At 42.4% G+C, this 26,835-nt stretch overlaps 3 protein-coding genes across 6 annotated transcripts; 1 reads left to right on the forward strand and 2 right to left on the reverse strand.

Moving 5' to 3' along the window:
* Nucleotides 1-595: 595 nt before the first annotated feature.
* Nucleotides 596-10,688, reverse strand: ttk (ttk protein kinase). The gene is made up of 23 exons (XM_030369809.1): nucleotides 10,579-10,688; nucleotides 10,110-10,197; nucleotides 9,529-9,751; nucleotides 9,281-9,387; nucleotides 9,061-9,186; nucleotides 8,823-8,928; nucleotides 8,648-8,732; nucleotides 8,425-8,534; nucleotides 8,251-8,338; nucleotides 5,983-6,088; nucleotides 5,489-5,711; nucleotides 5,283-5,389; nucleotides 4,102-4,525; nucleotides 3,824-3,947; nucleotides 3,390-3,482; nucleotides 2,867-3,024; nucleotides 2,486-2,637; nucleotides 2,271-2,395; nucleotides 1,975-2,049; nucleotides 1,707-1,883; nucleotides 1,387-1,483; nucleotides 1,182-1,264; nucleotides 596-1,060 (listed from the first exon to the last, which is right to left on the reverse strand). The coding sequence occupies exons 2-23, from the start codon at nucleotides 10,195-10,197 to the stop codon at nucleotides 974-976; spliced, it is 2,964 nt and encodes a 987-aa protein (XP_030225669.1). The 5' UTR covers nucleotides 10,579-10,688; the 3' UTR covers nucleotides 596-973.
* Nucleotides 10,689-11,302: 614 nt separating this feature from the next.
* Nucleotides 11,303-14,773, forward strand: ebag9 (estrogen receptor binding site associated antigen 9). 3 transcript variants are annotated; one of them, XM_030369815.1, is made up of 7 exons: nucleotides 11,303-11,546; nucleotides 12,158-12,252; nucleotides 12,340-12,421; nucleotides 12,645-12,800; nucleotides 13,028-13,138; nucleotides 13,576-13,667; nucleotides 13,837-14,329. In XM_030369815.1, the coding sequence occupies exons 2-7, from the start codon at nucleotides 12,170-12,172 to the stop codon at nucleotides 13,952-13,954; spliced, it is 642 nt and encodes a 213-aa protein (XP_030225675.1). In that variant the 5' UTR covers nucleotides 11,303-11,546; nucleotides 12,158-12,169; the 3' UTR covers nucleotides 13,955-14,329. The 3 variants fall into 3 exon arrangements, with proteins under 3 accessions (XP_030225675.1, XP_030225672.1, XP_030225674.1); XM_030369812.1 differs by having other exon boundaries at nucleotides 11,541-11,907; nucleotides 13,837-14,773; XM_030369814.1 differs by lacking the exon at nucleotides 11,303-11,546 and adding an exon at nucleotides 11,571-11,658.
* A 1,734-nt stretch (nucleotides 14,774-16,507) lies between these two features.
* sybu (syntabulin (syntaxin-interacting)) lies at nucleotides 16,508-25,291 on the reverse strand. Of its 2 annotated transcripts, XM_030371226.1 has the most exons (8): nucleotides 25,101-25,291; nucleotides 22,194-22,239; nucleotides 21,792-21,978; nucleotides 21,342-21,488; nucleotides 20,211-20,304; nucleotides 19,949-20,122; nucleotides 18,710-18,865; nucleotides 16,508-18,303 (listed from the first exon to the last, which is right to left on the reverse strand). In XM_030371226.1, the coding sequence occupies exons 2-8, from the start codon at nucleotides 22,215-22,217 to the stop codon at nucleotides 17,130-17,132; spliced, it is 1,956 nt and encodes a 651-aa protein (XP_030227086.1). In that variant the 5' UTR covers nucleotides 22,218-22,239; nucleotides 25,101-25,291; the 3' UTR covers nucleotides 16,508-17,129. The 2 variants fall into 2 exon arrangements, with proteins under 2 accessions (XP_030227086.1, XP_030227087.1); XM_030371227.1 differs by lacking the exons at nucleotides 21,342-21,488; nucleotides 21,792-21,978; nucleotides 22,194-22,239; nucleotides 25,101-25,291 and adding an exon at nucleotides 20,655-20,794.
* Nucleotides 25,292-26,835: the final 1,544 nt, after the last annotated feature.

The following is a 26,835-nucleotide window of genomic DNA, read 5'->3' on the forward strand; positions in this document are numbered from 1 at the left end:
TCTGAAATCGTTACATTGGCTTCCTGTAGGTCAGAAAATTGATTTTAAAATCATGTTGCTGACCTACAAATCCCTACATGGTTTAGGCCCAAAATAGTTAACTGATATGCTTCCACTACATAAGCATTCTAGACCACTAAGATCCTCGGAGACCAATCTGTTAATTATTCCCAGAGTAAACACGAAACATGGGAAAGCAGGATTTAGTTACTATGCAACAAATAGCTGGAATAAACTCCCAGAGGATTTAAGACTTGCCCCAATTCTGTGCACCTTTAAAACAAGACTGAAGACTTGTTTGCTTTAGATTTCTGCTAAATCTTAAATACATTGCACTTTCTAAAAAGCTTTTTTTAACTTTGCCTTTATTTTCTAATATTAAAATGCCTTTTTAACTTTCTATTTTACCCATTTCTTTGCATATGTTTTCTTTTACTTATCTATTATTTTATTTTATTGTATGACAATGTTTATATGTGAAGCACTTTGAGTCTGCCTTGTGTATGAAAAGTGCTAGATAAATAAAGTTGCCTTGCCTTGCCTTACTTAGCTTTTGAACTGAGAAAATATTAGCGTTTATTTATACATTACAAAATAAAAATAAAATGTGTAGTTTAATCAAACACTTCCATTTAGAAATACACTGATACTATGTGCATTCAATTTCACTTTAGAAAATCGGCAAATAAAATAAACAAAGTGTTTATTTAAGTATGTGGTTACTTATCACAGGATGTAAGAAAACTTTCCGTTTTGAATAATTTGAAGAAATAGTGCGGGCTGAATACAATATGGTAAGTTGGAACTATACTTTGCAGCAATGAGGAGGAAAAAGGTGAAAAGTTATATAAATGAAATGACATTAATAAAAAATAAAAAATGGACGTTAGAAACGCAACCTACTAGATATAATGTCTTTGATATAAATGTACAGAGAATGAGCTAAGTAGAAAAAAAAGTGCACCAAAAAATATCACATCTTCCAAGATAGTTGGCTGGATGACTTTACACACTCGGCCACGTCCAGCCTTCTGCCACTGTTGCACATCTTTGCCAGGTTCTAAGGAAAAAAACAGTGAGAAATTTACGAATAAGTTGTGCCAAAAAAGAAGACAAAAGTTAGTGACGTTGTGCGAGTCTTTGTTCAATGCAAGCTAGTGTCCGTTTGGAGTTACACTTACATTAGCAGCTCTGACAATGCTGTTGGGAGAGTTGAGTGCTGCCAGGTCCGTCAGGATTCTTTCCAAATCACTATTCGGAAGTCCTAACAAAATAAACAATCAAACAAAGATTGAAGCGGGTTTCATTTGGTACCGGCAGTTTGGAAAAGCAGCATTAAACAAGCTTCATGTTAACGTCAATTATGCATGTTTGTGAGTTAGGTACTTGTCTCAGGTGACGGCTGGGAATCAAGCTGCAGGTATGCATGCTCCAGAAGCTCCGCAATAGAGATCCGCTCCCTTGGGTTACGAACCAAGCATCTCTGGTAGCCGAAAACAAACCACATGTATTGTCAACCTCCTCCATGTCAAACTAATACATTGTATGACCTCATGATCTTACTGTGACTGTGTAGAGTTGAGTGAAAGCTTTTTAAAACATGAATGTTAAACATGCTTTTGAAAGCATGGTATACTGAACGTCTCTAGAACAATTATCTTTTTACACCCTGGGCTCCCAGATTCCATGCATTTGTATCCCATTACCTTCAACACGTCCTGCAGATCCCGCTCCGCAATGTCAGGAAATTCAATCTTGTGAGAGGGATCCATGATGGCTTGCAGCTTGGCGATCTGATTGGTTATACTTTGGAAAGGGGTGCGTCTATAGGTCATGCAGTACAGTATGCAGCCAAGTGACCACACATCACCTTTCGGACTGATCTAAAACCGTACAAAGAAAGAAATATGTAAGGTATCCCGCATAGTGAGGCTTTCTGAACAATGTCTTAGCATGTGATATATTATTATGCACCTTAGAGCTGGCTTTCCCAGGTTGGGATGACGTATCTTTAATCGCTTCAGGGGGCATGTAGTTCAGGGTTCCTACCTGTGTTGGGATAGGATGAAAGTAAAATGCTTGAAATTGTTGCCGTTTTGCATCGTAGGTCAGCTGTTTTGTTTTTCAAATCTTAAACTTTGCATGACTTTTTTTAAAGTTTGGGATTTGCAAAAGTGGTGCTTCAATGAGACTTAAATAAATAAAGTTAAATGCAGCATTTTAAATAGTCACTGCACTTTAAATGCATGTTAATCAGGATGAAGCATTACTGGAGAGTCCTTCATGATGCTTGTTACATCTGGTTGGATGCTGTTGGCGATGCCAAAGTCAATCAGCTTCAGGGAGGCGTTCACAATGACAAAATTGGCAGGCTTCAAGTCACTGTGGATGATTCCTGCGTGGAAAAGACAAAAACAATCCGGAATGATTGACGTGAATAAATTGGCAACTAAATGTTTGACAACGGGAGCGACGGGAACGCTACCGTGGCTGTGGATGGTGTGGACCGCCTCCAGCATGTTCTTCCAGTAGTACTTCCTCTCCAGCGGGAGGACCTTCTTGCGGTTCCGTAGCCAAGTGTTCAGGTCCAGGTTCCCACACTCCATCAGCATGTAGATGTAGCGGTCGGTTATTTCACTGTGGTGAAGTAGAACAGATTCACTCAATCAGGTTCCCTGCCTGCATAAGGCAGTTCAGAAAGTTCACTTTCGACACAGCCCATACATACAATACAACCGTCCATTGTTGCGTTGATAACAGTTGATAACAGTTATCAACAAAGGACCTAGCAGGATGTTATGTAAATTACAAAAAGTGTCTAGCTGGACTCTACAGAGAGGAACTTCAGTTTGGGCCGTTGACTCACTAGTCATACAGCTTGATGATTTGGTCACTGAACTGCTGTAGGCGCATCAGATGCTCAATCTCATTCTTGTAGCTCTCCACGGTCTGGGGGTCAGCCTCCTCAAGGTTCACACACTTCACTGCGTACAACTGCTTCTTGTGGTCCAGGGCCTGGTAAACCTAAAAATATACAATCAATTAATAACCTCAATGACACCAGCCTGGATGATATATTATAGGACACTATAACTAGGTTACAATGTCTCATTCTGCAGTAACAAATAAGGATTTGGGACCACATTTTCTGAGGCAGTTTGTCACCATGGAGGGGTCTCATATCTCTGACATCTTAGCTGGTGATTTGATATACGAGAACAACTACTGATCTTTTCACACTAATGTACAGGGTTATGGTGTGCAGTGGATGGCGGGGTGCATTGTTGCATTATCCGAAATTTTTGTAGTAGTACAATAAAAGTCAGATAGGAAATATTTGAGGCATTCACAATGTGAACAGTTTTGTGCAGATCCTAGACCACCGTTACCTTGCTGGATCCACCTTGGCCAATCATCTTTAGGATGAAGTACTCTTTGCCTTTAATGGTGATTGATTCGTTTGATAGAGCCTTCATGACATTCTGAAAATTGAACATAACCAGTTAGCCAAAATAACGTAAACACAAAAGCAATGTCCTAAATAAATACCCTATAGACAACAATGTAGACGCACCATAAAGGGGAACCGTCACACTTGCTTTTTTCGGTCCGCATCCGCAACATCAACTCTATGCATTTAAGCAAAATAATTGGGAAATTGGACCATTTCCTAAATTTAGCCAAATCCAGGACCAATGGCCTAACCTTTCCGCATACTCTTCATGGACTTGGAAGTCTGTATGAAGCAGTACTCTCCTTCATAGAAAATAGAGAGCAAACATAGCGTGTGGTACACACGATGGGAGATAGGAATAGGGTTTACCTGTTGGATGTGTGAATATGACACCTGTTTTACAGGGGTGGAGGGTGGCTGGGCCGCGCATGCACTCTGCGATGCTGAGAAAGCCACATCAGGTGGGTCCTTCCTTACACTAGGAGTTACAAAGCTGTAGAAGAGAGAACTCATTGAAAGCTTTGCAGAGAAAGCAAGCTGGCATAACAGCTAGAAAGTAATAAACCATTACTTTCAAATAAACCACCAAGGTATAATTTAAATCCTAGTGAAGGGACAGAACTAGGATCCATCAGCATAGCAGTTACCTGTTTGCATAGGGCTCCCTCTGGTTATTGGGAGTCTGCCAGACCATGGATGGGTGTATTCTGGATGGGATAGGGAGGGTAGGTGTGGGGATAGGGAGGACAGGTGTGGGGATAGGGAGGACAGGTGTGGGAATAGGGAGGAAAGGTGTGGGAATAGGGAGGACAGGTGTGGGAATAGGGAGGACAGGTGTGGGAACATGGAGGGCAGGTATGGGGATGGAGTCCAGCGGTCGAGGTATAAAACCTGATAGACCCTGACTCTGGAACTGGACCCCAACCGGGGACTGTTCTTCCTCTTCTTCTTTTGGTACGAGCCTCTTTGCCCCGGCCTTAAGGTTTTGCAGCGCCAACTCAAGAAGCCTGGGTGGCTTTGCGTTTAGTGCCTGGGCGTTCGACAGAATTGATGTTGCTTTTTTGATGTTGCCTGAAAAGGGGATGGGAAGAGAGCATGAGAAATGACAGCGGGGTAATTAAACAAATGCCTTATCTCTGCCACACAGTTAAGTAATTGCACGTAATTACCTACTCCTACCGTAGCAAAGCACTACCAAAAGTCTAGCATATATCGTTGTACAGTCTACTTTTAGATTCCAAGCAGATATTATTTTTTTTAACGCTATAATCAACCATTCCAAACCTGAACACCCGAGAGTTGTCGTATTAAATTGTGGCATATGTAGACCGGAAGTTAAGGAGGTCACCAATAGTTTTCCAAGAACCCCAGGAACCTACAATTTGGTGAGTTCATTCCCCTTAGGTAATGTGCTACTTTTTTGTTGATAGCTGTAAATTTACGTCACATGGTGAACTTCAAATAACCAGTGTTGCAGGTGCACACCAAGCTATACATTATAATGAAGGTCTGTAGGGAAAATACACTGACTTCCAACATTCTAAAAGGAGATAAACTCAGAGTTGTCAAAGTTGGTCTACATAAAGAAAGCACGCATAAGCAGGTCCCAAAAAAGTAAATTGCCGCTTTGGTTAATTAACAATTAATGGCCAGGAAATTGAAACTCGCCGTGCTTGCTCATCAGCCTTACTAGCCTTCGCATGCTCACGGAATAACGGGCATACTACGAATTGGCTCATGCAACCACACCCATTTTCTTCAGAAATTGCACATGCTGCAACATTTCTAGTTAATTCTGTCATGATTTTATAAAAATGACAAATTATACCTTGAGAGGCTTCAAACTGTGCATGTGCGATGTGAACAAAGGCAAAGTATTTGCAGTTGGATCTTGCAACTATGAAATGGTCCTTTGCGTCATCCGAGTCTTCAATCCTTCAGAAAAAGAAAGAAAAAAACAACCAACCAAGGATGTAAAAAATGTTTACAAAAGAAAACCTAAATATAGCAAACATGATTTCTTCTTACACTCACCCCTTGAGTTCTGCATATCTGACTAGTATCTTGGCATAGCTCTCGTTCTTGGTGTACTGTTCAATTGGCAGTCTGGAGAATACTTTAGCATAGCAGTCCTTGAGTTGAGTCAGGAGCGTGCGGTCTGTCTGTGGGTTGCCAGTCTTCTCCAGTTTCAGCAAATAATCCCAACAGGATTTTGGAGAATTTGAGCTGACCATCTGATTCAAAGTCAATGTGATGTCTTTCAGAGGGGAGATTATGGGGGGGGAAGAAGATGAATGCAATGTTTAGAGACAATTTCATGCTTGTTTCTCATTCGACAAATGCCATGTTCTCATCATCAAACCCCCCCCCCCCAAAAAAAAAGAGTACTGTTTACAGCATGCCAAGTACCTAGAACTCCTGTTATGGTGCTGCATATTATATATCTGAATCATTTTGGTGTAACGGAGACCTGTTCGATCTACGTTTTCATGCCTTCACGTGCGACATGCCATGTTTCTTGGGTGTACCTTCCATTCTTGACCCGTAACCGCGCCCCTGTCTGTGGAGGGAGGGGGTGGAGTCCACTGAGGCCTGGTCCTTCCAACACTGCATCTCTGGACTCGCATCAGGGCGCTAGCGAAATAGACGCATGTCATGAAGGGGAATTTCGCATAGAAAGAATTAGGGCTGAAACGATTCACAGATGCAAATCGGTATCTGGTTGGATTAACACAGATGCGACTACATCGATACGTGGGCCTCTGAATCGATTTAACATGACCAAGAATCTGTCGATGCACCGATTTAAACGTTGCGAATCGGTTGAGTAAAGCTTCAGCCTGAGATCAAGAAAGTCAACAAATTTCCTTCCGTTTCCATACATATCCGGGAAATGAAACTTAAGGAAGCGGGCGGATCCGCGTGTTTGTTTGGGTGTATATCTCGTTGCGCGCCCCGTGTCTCCACGTGCGCCCTGCGTCTCGTAAGCAGGGATCAACCGGAGTTGTGAGTGTGCAAATAACAGCCATATGTCAGAAAACGGTGAAACGATTTTCAGTGCACCAGCGAGTCTGAAATCAAACGTGTGGAAGTTCTTTAGGTCTTATAAGGAGGGGAATATTGACAAAAGCTTTGCTATTTTTTTTTTTTTTTGTAGTTCTAAATTTATCTTCCATTTTTTCCCCATGCCATAAAGAAACATAAAAACTTAAGATTCCATGGTCCCTCTACCATATATATTTGAAAGTAAGCAATGTCTCTTTTATAGAAGACTTATTTCAAATAATAGAAAATTTATGTGTTCACGTTAAACGAATATTGTATCTATCAGATTGATTCATATCTCATCAAATCGCACCGGAACGTTAGGACATTTAATCGAATCGAATTGTTCCATATTAAAATGTTTCGTCCCTGAATCGTATCGTAGCACATGCATCTAGATATGTATCGGATCGTCCTATTAAAGAGAGATGCACACCATTAGAAATAATGTATACAGTGCTTATATTCCAAGTTATTATTAGTTGGAAAAGGACAAAATGTTAACCAACATATCAATTTTGACACCCTTAGTTAAAGGAGACATATTATGGTGTTTTCCCAACAAGTAAACATGGCATTTGAGTTCCAGAAATCATGTTTTTGAAGCTGTTTGCTGGAAATAGCTTTTAGGAAAAAAATCGTCTACCGCTATTCCCCTGTTTCAGTCCCTTCAAAATGCGCGGTTTCTGGTGTCTGTAGCATAGATGCAAATGAGCTACTGCCCATTGACCAATGAGCTGTCAGACTGAACCACAGCATGGAGGAGAAGGGATTGTTGCCGTTTGACTCCTGGAGCTCTATATCTATATAATATAATATGACATAATAATAATATTATATACGGGTATTTATATAATCTATCTTATATCACGGCCAAAAGCTATGTGCGGCTCGGATGATATTATGAATAATAAAGACTGTCTGACGTCTCTGGTACTTCCACAAGTAAAGACTGGTATTGGGGGATATCTCGGCCATGGTTGAGAATAATCGGGGGGAAGGAACTTTGGCATTGACTCTCTGAAGTCCATGAACCGCGAGATGGAGAAGAAAAGGGAGCTGAGCTGCCGGACTGCCTCCGAGCTGCCCGCGCCGGAGCTGCCGGACTGCAGTCTGGCCGCCGTCGAAAACGTCCGGCCGCAGTCCGGCAGCTCCGGCAGTGTAATCCGGGAGCTGAACTGGCGCCGAAGCTAGGTGGCAGCTCCAGCGGTCGAGCAGCTCCGGCTGGGGTAGCTCGGCGGCAGTCCGGCAGCTCAGCTCCAGGAGTGCAATCCCTTTCTGCTCCATGTCTCCTCCCCACGACTTCCCTTCGGCGGCAGAGAAAAGGATCGTACTCCCGGAGCTTAGCTGCAGGGCTACCGCCGAGTTCGCACCGCCGGAGCTGCTTGTCCGCTGGTCCACAAAATCTTAGCGAGGCTCTGATTGGAGGGGAGTGGGGAAGTGGGAGGTCATATTCAAACGTGCCCCCTTACTACGTAAGAGGGGGCGCCGAAACTGACTCGCTTGTTTGATAGCTGGAGGCGGGCTGCTTCCAGAAATGCGTATCTCATTCAAAAAATCATGTACGACTTATTTCAAAGTTTGTATGCGTGTGGGAGCACCATATACCCACACCACCCCCCCAAATCCCAGAAAAAGTGCTGTTTTCATAATATGTCCCCTTTTACTTATACGAAAGTGTTGAGGAAAATGTTATCATAGCAGTTGGAGACAACAGGTCAGTAGCGGTCATAAATTAGGTGAGGACTCACTTTGAAGTTCAGGAAATCTCCGCCTACTGTCAATTTTTTGGCAGATGTTAGGGTACCCATGGCACTGGAACTCGAACCAGAAGTTTGCCTGAAACAATATGAGGGACCAAAAATTCAAGACACGTTTTCCAAAACGAGTTGATTTATGTGCAAGTTAGACACATAACGAATCACCTTGACAAGCTGTTTGGGATGAATGCGTCACTTTTCTTTGAAGAATTCCCTTCGCCATCATCACTGGCCAGCTCAGCGATAGGATAAGGAATGATAGGGACTCTCCCTGGCTGATTTACAAAGAATAAGTAAAAGAAGGCCCTTAGTATTAAACATAATATTGAATAAAGTAGAATAAAGAGATCATGGATATTTTTTGCACAGAAAATCGCCATAGACTCACCAAGCCAAGACCAGTTCTCTTATGGTGAGAGCCTGACCTCCACCCAGGATGATGATCACCTGATGATGGGCAGGAATATTCTGTCCTGGGGGCAAGGTAAGAAAATGCATCATAATACAGTGTATTCCAAAAATACTAAGACAAGTGAGCTAGATTATTTTCATTTAAACCTTACCCTGAACCCAAATTACTGGACAGCTGAAATTCTCCTGTACCGTCTGATTTGCTGCCCATTTTTTCACATTCAGAGCCACGTTGAACAGGTTCATTGAAAGTATTCACTGAGGATGTTTCATTGTGAAAAATAAACCACACAAGAAATATCAGATACTGTGTTGATATTTTGCTTTTAAATTTCACAGAAGGATGCAAGTCCATTGTTAATAAAAAAGTGTTACACATCAAAAATCTACCTTGGAGGTTTTCTTTATCCACTGTTGTTTTTTGAAGTTTCTTTAGCACAAGAGCCAGCAAGTCTTTGGGTTTTGCATTCAGTTCCATAGCTTTTAGCAAAATGTTAATGGATTTCCTTGTGTTGCCTAGTGATATCAAATGGACAATATTGACCTAGATTAGATATTCTCAAGACAACTAGGTTAATTTTACAGTATTTAAAACACTGAAATACATTACCTTGAGCGTGTTCAAAGTTTGCATAAGCAACGTGGACAAACGCAAAGTTCTGGCTGTGAGATGTTGCCACAATGAAATGGGCTTCTGCTTCATTGACATCTTGTATTCTAATGGAATAAAATGGACACGTAAACAGAATATATATTGGTAGTAACGAATATCTTACTCACGTCCTTTGCTTTTTCATATATAACAAGGAAACTGTCAAGAAATTAAATGGCATTTAGGTAATCTCTCTGGGTACTTACGCTTCCAGCTCGGCATACCTAACCAGCAATCTTGCATAGCTTTCATTTAGACAGTGCTTTCGCATTGGTAAACTAGAGAACACCCTGGTATGAAAATCCAGCAGTCGGGTAAGATGGTTATGGTCCAAATTGGGGTCACTCTTTTTCTCCAGGTCCAGTAGGAATGTCAGGCAAGATTCAGGAGAATTTGAACCAATGACCTGGTTAATATTGTCAGTGTCATCTGTAAAACAAGCGGAAGATGTTCAGGAAAGTGTATTCTACTTAAAACACATTGATCCTTACTGAATTTATTCAGCTTCTTAACAACAACAACAGCTAAACCACCTCCAGTGGCAGCTTAGGGGCCTCCATCATATTCACCTTCATTAAGATTCTTTATTTTGTCTAATTTTCTAAAAATAATTGATAGCTGCTGCTACCATACAACCGTACTATAAGATAATCACAAATAAATGTATCTCTGCCTCTTTACTTGCTTGAAGACTAAGTAATGTATGCAATGGGGTGGGATCACTTAACATGTTATGTGTTCTCAAGAAAGACCCTAAAAGTGCTTTGGGGACCTCCCTCATATTCACCTTCGTTAAGATTCTTCTTTAATTTGTCTAGTTTTCTAAAAAACATGGCACGCTGCTGCTCCCGGTCAGTGTGTTCCTCTTCCTCCATCTGAAATTTGAAGGGTCTGTAATTACTACATCAACACACACATCAGAATCAGTGCTGCATTGGGTATAGTAACAACACGTGAATGAAAAAATATAAGAAAACACCTAGACTCGTCTGCAATTGCATTGTCAGTGGCTAGCATGTGGATCATGTCAAGTTTCTAAAGTATTTCCGGAGAGTTTATTCGCAGATCAGAACACTATGAGGCACGTCTTGGAGAAGTAAAACTAGCATCGTGCTAACGTTAGCTTAGCTAAATTAGCTTCCGAAAACATCTCAAAATCACATTGATATACATTAAACCATTTAAGATGAAACACTTGTTATGATATATATTCCATATTATGTAATCTGGACTCAAATGTTATCATCGCGTCTTACGGTTCTACGGTTTGTAACCTCGGCAGAAGTATTTTCAAATGTCTGTTTATCCAGTTTTCAAACTTGCCACTTTCCTCTGGACACGCCCTAAACTGCGTTTGATTGGCTTGGTCTCCCTTGATCCGCTCGGCTCTGCTATGGTTGGTTAAAATAACCGATGTGACAGATTCCAACAGAACAATGTATTACAGAAATGACAAAAAATGTACGATCTAGTTACTAAAACATGATTTTTTCTTTTTTACAACATGCATATTAACTAGGACTCCAATGCCTCCAAGATAGAGCAGAGCTATTTATCTATTCTCTCTAAAAAAAAAGCTCTGAGGTAGAGGCGGCCGTTTTGACGTTAGCCGTGATGTACAAGCCCTATTGGTTGGTTTGTTTGTTGCCTCCTGGCAGATATGATCGAGAATTTCTGAATTACATGTTCAAACAACAAGATAAGATATTTTCTTTTCTTATATTTTATTTTTGCATGTCGGTGGTGTCACCTATGTAAAATGTTCGGTTATAGTGGCCAATTTCGTCATCTGCGGCTACAGATTGTGTCTGGTATACAGGGTTTGTGTCTGTTATAGCGACAGAAACTGCAGAAAATGTATCTCCCATGGATGGCCTTCATCACGGGAGAACCGTCCCGTCAGTACAGGACTCCCGAAACAGAAGAAGCGAGGGCGTGACTTCAGTTACATGGGTTAAGGGGCGAGAGGGAGTGTCTTTCTATAGAAGCACATCCGTTTTCGTTCTGTTACATGTTTTGGCTATTGCCTAGTAACTTTTTTCATCAAAACCTAAATATTACCCTCCATGTTGTTGTCATTCGTGTCATGTTGTTATTCTTCTCGCTCAAGCGACAGTCACCTGGCCTATACATCTCATAGGGAGCGAAAGACCGGAAATTGCGCTGTGGTACACTGGGATAACGCTATAATTCAGGATCCTCTCTCAGCCGTGTCTCTCTAGCGGTAAGGCTCAGTGAACACGCTTCTGCTGCACTTCCGTGTTCGGATGCATCCCAGCTCAAAGATGGCAGCCACGGGATAGTGGAAGAGAAACTGCAGATTGTACCTTTATCATGTAATCTCTTCGGTTTAAACAGCTGTTCCACACATTGTCGTGATGTGCAACGTTACACCTCAATTATTGTGAACGCGTCATTTCATGGAGACAACGCGAGGGATTAAGATAATGGTTATCTGGCGAGAAAGGCTAGCAAGCTAAGATTAGCTAAATAAATGAACAGTTTTGGTGTCTTTAAGTGCATCTGACACCCACGGAAGAAACTAAAGCATCTCTCCTGAATATTGTACTTGGGCGTTGTGTATGGTGAGCACATGTGTTGATGTTGTACATTGATCTTGTCAATGGACGCAGCTGTTCAACCATTAAATGCACTGTTTAATTAGGTTCATGGTTTAAATAACGCTAAAGGCTTCATCCATATCCCTGGTTTCACTAAAAGTCTCAATTAGCATTCCCTCAAGATGTCGCCTGTATTGGATTCAAGTTGTGGTAGCTGAGAAAATGCTATATCAGTTTGAACCCATTTCTAATGTTTCTCCTTATTTCGCCACAGAATAAGTTCATCATGGCCATCACTCAGTTCCGCCTTTTCAAAATCTGCACATGTATAGCCAGCTTACTCTCCTTCTTCAAACGGTTGATATGCAGGTAAGCTATCTATAACTTTATAAGATGATTGTTAGTTGTATAGCATCAACTGTACATTGAATTGGTTCATTTGTTATTCTGCTACAGGACTGGAAGGGGACGCAAACTCAGTGGTGATCAAATAACACTACCAACTACTGTGGACTTCCCTTCCTCTGGAACGAAACAGGTCTGTCAATGTTTTGTTCAATAACAGTCCTGTACAGAACGTCTGTGACTGGGTAATCATTAAGATGAAACATCCTTTGAATTCATCTAATATTTGGCCTAGATGGTGTTTTATATTCCACAGTAATATATTATTTACATATTTTTCAATGTCCCATGTTTTCTTTTACCTACTGATTTTGTTTATTCTCCGTAATTCTTCGTTTTAACTTGTCGTGAGGCAGCCAGAGATAGAGGAGTGGAGTTCATGGGATGAAGATGCTCCGACTAGTATCAAGATTGAGGGTGGCAACGGGAACGTTTCTCCCTCTGCCGAAGATGCAGACAATGAGCCTGACTACTTCAAAGACATGACCCCCACCATCAGGAAAACACAAAAGGTTTGCCAACCAGCTGCCCTTACAATCCAAAATGCATTCCAGTATCGTGCAGCATCAATTAGCTTCAACTGTAGCAATTTAAATCAGTACAATGAAATGTTAAGTTCCCCTTTTATCCAGAATTTTAAAGCGTTTATGAAGTGTTTCTTCATGTTGATTTGTATAGTGTGTGCATGGATAGATTATATTTTTAATCGATGTATTTCTCCTCTCTCCAACATTTCCAGATAGTGCTAAAGAAGAGGGAGCCCTTGAACTACCTGGTGCCAGACGGCTCGGCAGGTTTCTCCAGCAGACTGGCAGCCACGCAGGACATGATGTCCTTCATCCAGCCCTCGGTGAGTGTTGGTCCTGGCCACCTGGCTGGGGATCTAGGCTCTCTCTGTTACAGCTGATACTCTGAAGTGTATTTGATTAGGGGTTATCTTTCCTATACACAAAACTATTTTCATTGCTCACTTGTTAAATTAAATAGTTAGACATTTTTAATATTTTCCAATAAATACAACTCGACTTGTTTTGTATGTAATCATTCATTATAGCTGAGATCTTTAAATACCTTTTTATGTATAAATGTATCAACTAGTTATGCTAAATAAGAGCTTCTAATCTATTTGTAGTCCACACATTTATATTGGATTTGAGCTTCATTTAATCACAGGAAACCATAAAACAAATTTTGCTAATTGACTCAAGCGTAAATCTCCATGAAATGCTGTCTTTCAATCAAACTGAACCTGAAATACAGTTCTTTCATCAAACATGTGTTCACCAGGCTGAGCTGGGGGAGATGGACACCTGGCAGGGGGACGCAAACGCCTGGGAAGATGAGTCTGAGGCCGCCTGGGAGGCAGAAGAGGTTCTCAGGTAATGGATTAATAGATAAAGTATCATCAGCAACAGCATGTCAGTTAAGTAATGACCAGCAGATGGCAGTGGTGGGAAGGACACAGCACAATGATGCCTGCTGTCCTCTGTGGATATTATGCGGCATCGCTTTCATTTGTCTGTTGCTTTTTCTGCTGCTCTAAAACAGACAACAGAAGATGGCGGAGAGGGAAAAGCGTACCATGGAACAGCAGAGGAAGAAGATTGAAAAAGACGCGCAGCGGATGATGAAGAAGGATCAGAAAATCGCGGTGAAGCTCTCGTAACACTTTGGGAATGCTCAGTTTCGAGCCGGGGGACGAAGCGCAGCTTGGGGAAAGACACTGTATTTAAATTGTTACTTGCTGTCCCATGCTTATTACATCAAGCAGAATCACTGTCGGGACAGAAGCTCCTGAAAACACCTACAGTCGTCCCTCTCGCTGCTCTGTCCGTCCACTAGAAGCCATTGGAACCATGCCTGTCATTGTCGTGGGGACAGGAGGTCAATGGTTCACGTTGGTACACCTTCAGTACAATTTGTGCCATGGCAATGCTATTTTATTGTTTTATTTTTGTTGGATTCCCTTTTGTCATTTTCTTTTTTACAGCAAATTCATTGAGGGTTACAAAAAAAACTTTAATAAATGATTAGATGACACACTGAGTAGATGCCAATTTCATCCACATAACTCGAGGGAACTGTTCTACTTATTCAATGGCCCAGATGTAAATAAACTACCTATAAACGCTCATGGAGTCTCGTAATGAAAAGGATCACCTTATTATTGTTTGCTTTGTGTTATTTATAACTGGTCAAGGTTCACTGTATACCAGTGTTGCATTCCTTTTGCTTGCCTTTTATTTAATATATTTGTTTAAACACATTTTCTAGTCGATAGATATTTAATGTATCTATTTGTAGTGCAGCCTGTAGAAACATGGAATTCAGTATGGACATTTAGTCAAAATTCATTTTTTAATTATGAGAACCTTGATAACTATGATCGAATTTGCATAATTCAACATTTCTTATGGGTTCCTATGGTAATCGCATAACTACTGAACTGCTATCAAATAAATTACCAAATTGTCATACAATCGTGCTAGGTTATCACAACGCATTATCTCTTTGCCTTTTTACTTATTTGAAGACATGGGCAAGGTTGGGATCTCTGAACATGTCATTTCATTTGTGTTCTCAAGATCCCAAAACTGCAATTTTCATAATTATGGCCTGCAATCTGAAAACCCAAGGTCTGACCACGCAATCAATACCCCAGAATAAATAATCTCAAATTGATGCCTTGAGATTGAACAGTTCAACTGTCAAGGGAAATTTACCTTGTGTCAGTTGTCTGAATAATGGTCTGAATGTTGAGTTTTGAGTTAGAAATGTAAACAATGTTCTTACAATACCTTTAATGATATGTCCTCCAAAGATATGAATAAAGGTAATTTATTAAAATTAGGCCTTGGAAATAATGTTGTGCTTGTGTTTCGGGCAATAGGTTATGTCTATCTTTATTGAAGTACTGCCCTACTTCTGTAAAAAAAAAAAGATGGTTTCATGAGAAACTAAATGGGGTTAAGGTCTTTATTTGGATTATATTCTTCCCAAACCAATCACCATGGAAAACTGCATGTTTAATAGATTAACGAATACAAGTCTGTCCATTGGGCATGATTAAGTAGAGTAAAGAATTGCATCAATAATGCATGGCTATACACCAATTGCTAAAGGCTGAATACTTTGCAAACTGCCATTTCTAGAGGTCCCCTCAGGACAATGTTTCCAATATATAGGCTCTAAGTATAGGCTCCTGCACTGCCGTCTCCATCTGTTATGGAGAGCACTCTAGCTTGACAAGGAGTGTTCAGGTGCAGTTCAGTTTAAATAAAAGGACCAACAGTGGTGGATAACCACTAATCCTGTAGCAGTGACCCCCGATCAGTTGATCATCAAAAACAAATACTCTCAAAGACCTATAAAGCCCTATAACGCACATTTGTTCAAACACAAAATAATGTCACATTTCATCACCTCAACTTTCTTTGAGTTAGCATACCTTATATTTGAACGTTGCGTGTGTTGAATGAGTTTCTGGACACAACTTTTTGATTCTTTGTCAAAGTCTTAGAAAAGTATTAACTTCTTATCCAGGTGGGGAATTAAAAGACGCCCATTTTTGAATCCCCTCTACATTCCAGCTTTTTATAAACTGCACTGCAGAGACTACATCTGCCTGGGTTGATAAGTCTGTTACATCATGGTAATGCAACCCAAGAGATACCCACGTGGCTTGACAGGGGACAAAGGCCTACTCCTAACCAGACAAAATTCACTCGAATTATTAACCCAAAGGCAGTGGATATTAATGCAAACACCACTGATTCAGACATCCCATCCAATACGATCCATTATGGGTGGCTTGACATTGCAAAAACACAAGGGAACTGTTGCAGACCTAGTTTTGTTCCCCGTTTGCCCCCCGCGTCCCTCCCTCGTTTGAGGATCTGGAACACAGTTTGACATAACCAGAGAGGTTCCAGTAAAGTGGAAGACATGCACTCAGTCTGCGAGGTAGCCCCAGGGACGTGGATGGAAAGGGATGCATGACAAATCGGTTACATAACCTGCACATTCATAAGAATTGTGTTCGGTGCACTCAGTATGCCGAGGATATGTTGTTGATTAATTCATGTGAATGAAGACTTGTATAGACCGGGAGGTTGGAATTATAGCTGCTGCTGTTGCTTACAGTCTCAAGTACTTTTACTTTCAATTGCTTTCAGTTTGAGCTGAGGCAATTTGAAAAAAAGACCACAAAATACATGGATGCGGTTATCATGCTTTAATAATAATAAATACACAAGGACATAGGTGTCAGTATTGCACATCGCTCAGGCACATTACCAGTGTAAGTTGCTTTTAAGGGAACATATTTCCAATACACCATGAAGTGTACAAAGCCCACCTCCACAGGAGAAAACGACGATCACACAACTAACAGTGATTTCACATTAAAGCTTTGGCTGAAGGTTTCTTTTAGAGCAATATAACAAAAATCCAATCATCCAACGCAAATGCTATTAAACATTCATCTCCACCTCCTAAAGCTTATACATCATAGCACTTTGGGGATCAATTAAATAGCTTAATACAAGGAAAAATATTGGACATCAATACCATCTACCCTGATGATTCATATTTATACATTTAAATTACACAAACAAAGACAAATGAAACGCTTTAAACACCACCCAATATAAATACCCTATGTGTGATAAGTGTGCCTCAATCAGGCAGTAGTGCAACGTTACAGTGGTGGAACATGACTTCATGATCATAAATCTAATGAGAAATCAAAACATGGATGATGTAGCAGAATTGCTGAAGTGCTTTAGCAGAATTTTGGGTGTGTGCATGCGGTAGGGAGGAGCGAAAGAGACATCTGGTCTCTATGCGACATGGCGGAGCGAGTGCAATCCCATAATGCAACAGCCCCGGATCAGGGCAGCGATGTTGTACACCGGAGCACTTCCGTCCACACCATGTCGCGAGTAGAGCCATGCCACTGTTGGCAGCACGGGGGCCGCCACGGCCACCAGATCAACCAGAAAGCTTTTGCTCCAGTAACGCTTAACTTCCGTGCCCAACTCGGGCGCCTCCCTAGGGCCCCCCTCGCAGACATCGAAGTCCAGCTCCTCCATGAACCTGGGACCCTCTGCAGGCTCCGCCGCGGAGCACATCCCAGAATCAGTCCAGCTTTCGGGGCTCTCTGCAGGGCCAGGGCTTGGTGTGCAGTCCGTGAAGTCGTTGGTGGTGGTGGTGGTGGCATGGGCAGGTAAGGGAAAAGGGGTGAGAAGGTCTGCATCTCCTTGCCGGCTGACAGAGGCATCTCCCACCATTCCCCCATGCAGCTTTAGGAGCTGAAGGAGCAGAGCCTGGAGGTCTTGAGACGCAGGCGTTATCTCCGTCTGCATTTCCTTGTTCTCAGCCTTGGGAGGTTCCTTTGAACGGGACGTTCTCATGTCAGCAGCGGAGAAGGGATTCTTCAGGACGGCTGTTGGCGCATTTGATTTATCCACCAGCTTATCTTCCTCCAGCAGTGTGGACACTCTGGGACCCTCCCCGGGCCTCAACTTGCAGCTAATGTCCTGATTGAAATCCACAGCGGTGGACATCAAGACCCGCTCCAAAATGTCCTCTCTGTTGGCCATCTCATCGTTCAGCAGCAGCCCACTGTCTGCCATTTGCTCGGCCGCCTGGTCTCCCAATGCCTCCCCAACTTCCTCTTCAAGCTTGGCCTTCACATCGCCATCGGGCATGTCACACAGGAAGTCCATGCTCTGGTCGTCCATGAGGTTGGATCCGCTCTGGGCCAGCTCCATACTCTGCAGCAGGGACTCCAGCTTCCGATTCTGGATGTTGATGTCGATGAAGTACTTCTGGATCCCCTTGTCCTTCTCCATGAGGCTGCTCTTCATGGTCTCCACCACCTGACGCAGTTGCCTGATTTCTTTGCGGGCTTCCTTCAGGGACAGCTGCGCCTCCACGCGATGGCACTCCTCCTCGATCCAGTCCTCGCGCATCCTTTCCAATTGGGATTTCAGCTCGTCTACGTCAGCCTCTCTAAAAAGACATTGTAAACACACCAATAGAGTATACACAACATTCCTAAAGGAATCCTCATGGACCAGTCATATGGTTAAAGCAACGTTGCCCTCCTTTTCTACTCCCTCACTTTCATTGAGAAGCATTTAATTTCACGCACCTCCACTAAACCAATGATTTGTCACAAATAAACCGGGAGTCGCCTCGAATCTAAATAGTCTCATCCAGAGGGAGGCGCAGTGAACCAGAAACAGAATCTCATAGTTTTTCAATCAGAAATACCTACAGCACCTTTAGCAAAAAGGTATAGGTTGTCAATTCATGACATGCTATGGATGATGACGGGTCTTACCCGTAGGGAAATCCTATACATCGTGAAATAAATATTTAGAGTTTATGGCTGCAAGTACTTGAACTAACCCACCTGTCATGAATGACGGTCTCCGACTCCATTAGCTTGGTCTTCAGGTGTCTGATGTTCACCTCCTTCTGCTGCAGAGGAGTGAGGTACTGCTCGGGTTGAGGGGCCATGATGCCATGGTTGTCTCCACAGGAGTGGTAGCGACCCAGTCTCACCCGCCTGGTGCGAGAACCAATGTGTATCAGATTGGCAGCATGACAATGAGGAACTAGATTGGATTGTGCTGTTCAAAAAAATCCCTATTGAATTAATTTGGCTCACAATGTATACTCACATCCAACAAGTATTAACTGCAGATTAAATAAAGCCAATTGAAGCTTCAAAATAAACTTTACTATTGAGGGGCGGGGTGGATTTGGCCGACAAGCTAAAGAAAGGAGCGAGCCTCTTTCCCTTCAACACAGCAACCTTGCAAAATGTGCTGCCCGTGGAGTGTTCTACATCCATGCCAGAAATAGCCCAACCTTTCAGAACACGGCTCATGAGGAGAGAAAAAAAAAAAAGAGGCGACTATAGGAGATATAGTCCAAAAAGGGAAGAGAGGGGAGGCAATATATTCGTAGATAATGCATTCATTGACGTTTGAGGGAAACATGTAATTGTGTCAACGGTTGGATTATTTAAAATGATGCCGTTTGCTGAAGGAATCCTTGGAAGTACAGAACTAATGTCGAATAGACTATTCAGTCCGAATTGAGAGTGCATTACTACAGGACGATCTCCCAGACGGGAATTACAAGGCTGAAAAACATTGCGTTGAAATGCAGCAAGTTCAGTTCCATTAGCCATCCACTGAAATATTTATAATCCTTTCTACTCCCATCTCCCTAAAAAAAGATTGAGTAAAAAACAATTATCACGAGTACACATTTCAAACTACAAACCCAGTCGCTTGGGTCAACAACCGCGGACAAAACCCAGACATTTGTCCCAATAAATTCTCCATAATCCCGACTGCACACGCATCGCTGATATAATCCCAGTCAGATGTGCTGAGGGGATGTGGGAAACCATCCTAATCCCCAACACCCACGCACACTACCCCCTTCGGCTTGTGCTGCACTGCACCCACGCAAAATGTGCTGTACTTTAGAGGGAAAAGCAGGAAGGAGAAGGCTTGGGATTAAAACAGAAAACAAACAATGACATCATGTCATTTCAGGCCCTGTCTGACATAACGACCGCTTGCCTTCCATATTCATTATAACCGTTACTGCGTCGTGACGGCAAGTGTGTGAGCACCTGGGGACGGGGCTGAAGTTGCTGCTGCTGCTGCTTGTGGTGGTGGAGGCGCAGGCCCTGCTCGGTGTCTGGTAGGGGGCGAAGAGCTCGGAGTCCTGATTGGCTATGGGGCTACCTGCCGGCTTGAACAATGGCAGCAGTCTTGTGCGAGTGGTCCGACTTGATGAGGAAGACCTGAAAAAGAAACGGGGTACCAATTTGCTAGAATGCCGGGCCAGAGCAGCTAGTACGGAGTGGGGTTAGGAGCTCGTCAGACACATGCCTGCGAGGGGTCTTCTTCCCAGCCAGGCTCGGGATCCCGCTCGTCTTCTTCAGGCTCCGTGCGCTGCTGGAGGAGCTGAAGTCCGCCTCGCTCCCTGCAGGGGCGACAGGATGACCTCGTGAGCCAGCTGCCTGACCACATTGTAAATAACCCAGCTCGCCTGGGCCTTAATGTACACGGCCTGGACCTGGTGGTAGGCTCTGGATGTCTTTACACCCCAACATTTGCTAACAACGGTGTATCTTATCTTGGACATTTAAGGAGCAACTTTTCGGGAGTATAATTTCCGTAGCTCATGCAAGTGGCTAGTTTCATTTCAATTTTGCCTCACCTTTCTGCCAAGGACCCTAGCAGTCATTTATAATTTATCGAGCGTATCAAATATCAAGTTTAGAACTACCTAGATCACAGCTGAGTAAGCATCAATGCAAAGACACACCTTACCTGAATAGCACCTTTTGTCATTAGATAAAACCATAGTGCTGGTGAGTGTGCAAAACAGAACAGTGAAAAGATAATCGATCCTCAATACTTTGTTATTAAACTGATCTGCTCTAGAGGTCTGCTTTCACAGAAGTAAACTCCAGGTAATCAGCCTAATTGGCTAAGCACTGAACATTTTCCTCAACCAATCAGGTTACTTCAGATCGGTTGCTGATATATAGGGAATGTAATATTTTTTTAAAGTGTCAGGTCTAGCATCTTGTTTTTCATGACAGTGTAGTTTCATCTGCTATCCAACTTCAAATATTCCAAGTAATTGCATTTGGAAAATTAAATATTGACTCAAAATGGTTGGACAATCACAGATACACAGATACAAACTCAATTTCAACACAATACTGCTTTACCTTCCCTACAATGTGTCGACATGTGTGAAATAAACAGCTATTATTGTATGGATTTGTGGTAAGTATTAGGAAATAGCTTACATACAACCGATGCTGCACATAAATGCCGTCAACCAAAGCATTAAAAATAAAATCTACTTTAACGTATTATAAAACAGAATGAATGACCAAAATGAGGTCAAACAAACCAACATCAAGTATTCCCATGGTTAACTTATCTCTGTTCATTCTCGTTTCACAAACACAAAACACATCCCAAACCCTCCATCCATTTCTTCACCTTTGGCTGCCGTGGCGACGGGCCTCTGATGGCGCTGGTGGCGGGTAGCCCCGGCCCGCTCGGCACTCCTCTCCGCCATCAGCCTCACCTTCTTCACGCCGGGCTGGCGCTTGGGAGGGGGAGACCCAGTGGTACCTTGCTCTGAGCCTGGCGGGGTTTTGGAGGGGGGGTACACATACAGGGGTGTGAGCAGTGGAGCAGCCGCTGTCATCGTACACAGTACACAGGCACACAGGCACACAGGCAGTGATAGCCAAGAACTGCCTTCAGGCTCTTAAAGAGAAATGTCTGCACGCGTAATCTGCTTGTACTTCTGTATTTTCCTGTTTAGTATTTGTGTTTCGGACCACACACGGCCAGGAAAGTGCCGGTATACTATGTGACATGGAGACGAAGTGTACAGTGGTTATCTGGTGTTCAGAGGGGACTGGATGTGGATGGAGGTCTCACCGGAGCAGAAGCTGTTGGTGCTGATGGTTCTTTTGGAGCGGTCGGAGCTCAGGTCGCAGTCCTTCCCCTCCTCCTCTGAGGTGGGGGACTCCGACACAGGAGACCCTTGATCCTTGGGCCGGAAGGGATGGAGGACCAGGCGGGGAATACGACTCCGGGGACTTCCTTTCTCTGGCGACTTCTTTTCCTGTTAAAAACAATAACAACAACAACAAAGTACACAAACGTGAGCCTGGATTAGAACCAATCGTAAATGGTGACAATGCAAGGTTTTCCTCATGCTGTAACCAGGTTTATAAGTGAGGGTTGAGGAATAATTTGAATAGAGTTAGGACTTTTTGCTTAGCAATTCAGAATCAGAAATCGATTCAATACATTGAATGAGACTTAACATAAACACACCTCATATTCCTGGAAGGGTCCCATTGTGGTTCAAACAGCGTGGTTCCTATAGGGATTGAATACACAACCATTATGATTATGCTACTGATGAGTGCCTGAACTCTGTGAACGTGCATTGCTCAGGCTGTGTTCGGTGGAGTCATGAAAAGGCTTCACTAAATGGAGTCTGAGATCCACCGCGCCAATGTGCTCGCCTGGCACAGATGGTACAAGCCCTCGTCCAACAATGACCGCACCGCGGTCAACGCATCCTGTGACGTGTGCACCCTGCTCAGGAACGACAAGTGAACTCATTGTGCTTCCATTTCAGCTCCCAGCCGGTGGCGTTTCTGGCCCTTCTAGCACCCTAGGCGAGATCTCCGACCCCCCCCCCCCCCCCCCCCCCCCCCCCACCGAGGGAAAAACAACTGTTTAATTAAGTATAATAAACATGACCCAAAATAAAGTGCAACAGCAGGTGTTCGAAAAAGGGATACAAGGGGAAATTCCTTGTGTCTTTACTCACATCCAGAACTTCTTCCATCGCAGTATAAATACTCAAACTCATATGGAATTGGCCTACACAATGATCCACAATAATGAATGTTAAAAGATGAATACACTTAGAAAAAGTAACACAACATCTGTTTATGTAGATGTTGTATGTATTTATAAATGAGTTCAGTCATAAAAGGACTGTCTGAATAATTCACTCTTTTATTTCAGGCTTGAATGGTTTCTGTACAAGTGCTCCGCTTCCTTTAACGTGTTGTACACGACGCCTCTCAGCATTCAAGGCACTATGTTATGTAAGCATGGTAGTTCTCCCCCCCCCCCCCCATCGCATACACAACCCTAAGGCCGGTATGATGTCATCTGCAAATCTGAGCCATCACTTCTGAACGCTTTGATGGTGATCGTTTTACATACTCTTTCGTATTTTGTATTCCTGTGCCTTGGTTACGCTCCTTTAAAAATCCTTCAGAGACATGCTAATTGATGGAAAGGATTTGACTGCCTGGTAGCTTAAATATTATTATACTTTAGCTGGGAAGCTTCTGAAAGATGACCGTACAGGAATCAGAGAACCCTTGCTCATAACACCTCGACCAGCCCAGATTAAAGTCATACTCTTGACAATGCGCTTCACTGCCTTTTCCTACGGTCTGCGTTTCCGTAAGCAGATAAGAGGAGACCATCAGACGTGTTCTCGTGGTTGTTCTTGTATTGCTGCCTTGCACACTGGCCCACCGCCTTAGATTATTCACAGCCAGTACTGAACACCCCAAACCATGCCCTAGCAACTGACTTAGCAACAGGAGGACAGCAGAAACTGACACAACAACTCAAAGGGGGGATTTAGGGCAAATCATTTGCACACGGTGTGGGTTTATCCTTAAAAGGTTATTCTTATTATTATAAATACATCAGTGGAGGTCGATGGTATCAAGCGGTTTAAATGTAAATATATTTGGAGCCAATAGAGCTGAGAATAAGAGAATAACACATAAGAGATAGGAATACTGACTTTTTCTGAATAGAGATATGCATTTTTCTTCCCTTGATTCTAAATGATTCTTTGAAACAGAAATATGCCTATGTATACTTAAAGCATACATAGGCATATGTCTGCTACAAAGAATCGCTAGTATTCATGTTGTTTTAATTTGACTTTCTACAGCGGGAAACTTCTGCCTCTGGGGCAGCGATGGGGGCACCCTTGCCTCTTGGTCCGGGCTAAAGCTGATGAAGAAGGATTACGTAATCCCTGTGGTCTTTTAGGCAGACTATCCGCTTGACTCCAGTCAATTTTGATTGGATACCCTGAGCTGAGTCACAGCCTTAGCTTAATCCTGGTTGCATTAGCTGCAATTCACAAGGATTCACACTTTTCTCAGTCATGTTTAGGAGCTAAACTGGCCACAAAGTGCATTCCAAATCCCTTTGAATTTACTTTACTAAATGTATTAATCTGGAATGGAATACTTACATCTAGTCTTGAATGGCCAACCACTTGCATACTGCATTAATATTGGCTACACTTTACACCACATGTTAAGTTCCACGTTACATGTATGTGTCCTGTACAATGTAACAACACAATTAGGTATTGTGTAGTAAGGGATGTAACATGTTACAGCCTGCACTTAATAGGTTGTAACGTTACGGATTAGCACGTAAATACACATTGGTAATGGTTGGGGTTATGCTCTTCTTTACATATAATAATTTCATATAACATGTTGTTTCAGGTTGTCACATTGCTTACGACATGTATGATTGCACCGTACAATTGACACTAATGTAAATTGGTACCTTCGTATTTAACAGTATTGAAGTAAAGGAACGTCAAAAATGTTTGCATCGTCATCATATTAGTGATCATTGATCACTAATGAACATAAAATCATCCTTAAAAAAAAGGGGAAAACTAAAACCCTAATCGGACATTATCTCAGTACCTTCCTATATTTGTTTGTCCATACTGTAAAACGTTGGTCCTTTCTATCCAATGTTAAATGATTGGCATGTGCTATACACAGCCCAACAGTGTGGGTGCTGTCCAGCGACTGGTGGTGCTGAAAACACATATGTTCAAACTTCATCTGCACCCGCCCCGCCTGGGAGGCTATTTTAACTGCGCCACGTTGGAAACACATATCTTAGTGTCAATCACAGTTTCAACGTTAAATGCCCTTATATTATATGTGATCATTGCAGGGTAATATTTGTCTTTTACTGATGAAAAACAACAACAACGGCAACGACAACGGCAACAATAACAACAACTACAACAACAACAACAACAACAACAACAACAACAACAACAACAACAACCCCATAGAATAAGATGCGTATTTGATTCGATTACAAACACAGAGATAGATTTATAAAATCAAACGATTGTCGTTGAAATCAAAATCTTGCCTGGGTGTTGGTTGAAAATCCCACGCGAGTCTTAAGGGATGCGCGCATTGATCAGGGATGAATCGCCGAGACCGACATGCACACACACTGCTCGTTGTATTGATGTCGAGCTGAGGCTGGTGTGTGCAGGCACAGGCAGTACAAGAGCAGGGCAGCCAGAACAGACCTATGACGGCGCACGACGAGCGACGTGGGATATGATGACTACCACCACCACCACCACCACACCAAGACGGTTACATAACACAGACATGGTTAACCCTCGCCTCTCCTCTCTGCTTCCGAGTAGCTTCCAGCCATCTATAATTTCATAGCCATCGGGAGGATTTTTTTAATGGAATTTTTCACATGGAAACATTCACTTTTCAATGCATTTCGAGAACTTCATTGACAACAGTTACACAAAACAATTTAAATAATGCAACACGTTAATGGTAATCCATGCTCCAAAAGCTAGAGGACAAATTCGGAAACCAGGTCGTCAAAAGACCTTACTCATGGATTGCGTCATTGGTCATATTTGTAGTGTGTGGCACCGCACCGTCATGAGTATGACCGATTCAATCTAAACTTGTCCATGCAGGGTTCAACATGAAATAATCATGCACGATGTTTGATATCTCTGTCTAATAGCATGAAAGAACATCTTACTGACATCAGTTATACAAACCGCCCGTGGACCTCTCGATGGTTATGAAATGATAAATGGCTGGAAGCTAATCGGAAGCTATACGGGTTGCGTACAAATAACAGACAAATATTGGCTAATATCCAGTGAGCGCAATATCGAGGGTCACATGGTTATTATATGTTTATGATATCATTATCTTATATGTTAGTGTTCAAATCTCCAGCGATGAAGAAAATCCATTCAAGATCTCAAGCATGGACTGCAGCCTAAATAAGTAGAAATCGAAGAACTTTGGAGCACCGCTGATCCTTCCTTGTGTTGTGTTGGCCCATCACTGCCCTCTGGTGGAAATATATTGTCAATCTCACGCAATGGCAGGACAATTTAGGTCGTTTATTTACCCGGACCAGTCTTTGTACATGAGGCAGGCTTACCATGCCTCAAATAAAAATGAAGTAGGCTATGACTCAACAAAATATTTCTCACATGGAAAGATCCACTTTTCAATGCATTACGAGAACTGAATTGACAATTAGGCCTACCCACACAATTTAATTAATGCAACACGTTGATGGTAATTTGATATATATTTCTTATAGGCTGAGAAATACAACTTGCATCACTTAAATATTAAAATACAGCCTAATGACTAATGACCGGACAAATGTGATTTAAAACGATAGGCCTACATTTCACTTGAAGGCTGAAGAGAGACTCTGTTTCATGTACTTTTTTCGAGTTTATTTTGCCTTAGCATGATCTGAATAGATGTCATAGATCCATCTGATCAATCTGCACATAGGTAGTGATATTTTGTTAAATGACAATGCGGCATCATTCATTGCAACCGTTTCTTAACGTTAAAACGTGTAACTACAACTTTTCACCACTAGATGTCTGTAGAGACCATGAAAAGCATGGTGGTTCCTTTTGCAACAAATTCTCCATAGTTAGGATATGCCCAGTACCATATTCGCTCGTCTGATTGGCCTTGCCGTTGTTCTGAAAATCACCTGGCTGCTATTTTTTTCCCCAATAGACAGAATTGTAAACATTGTTTTGGTATTTTTTTTAACAAAACAACTTGCTCCGTTTTGGTAAAGC

This window comes from Gadus morhua, chromosome 11 (genome assembly GCF_902167405.1).
Source record: "Gadus morhua chromosome 11, gadMor3.0, whole genome shotgun sequence".
In the NCBI taxonomy this organism is placed as follows: domain Eukaryota; kingdom Metazoa; phylum Chordata; class Actinopteri; order Gadiformes; family Gadidae; genus Gadus; species Gadus morhua.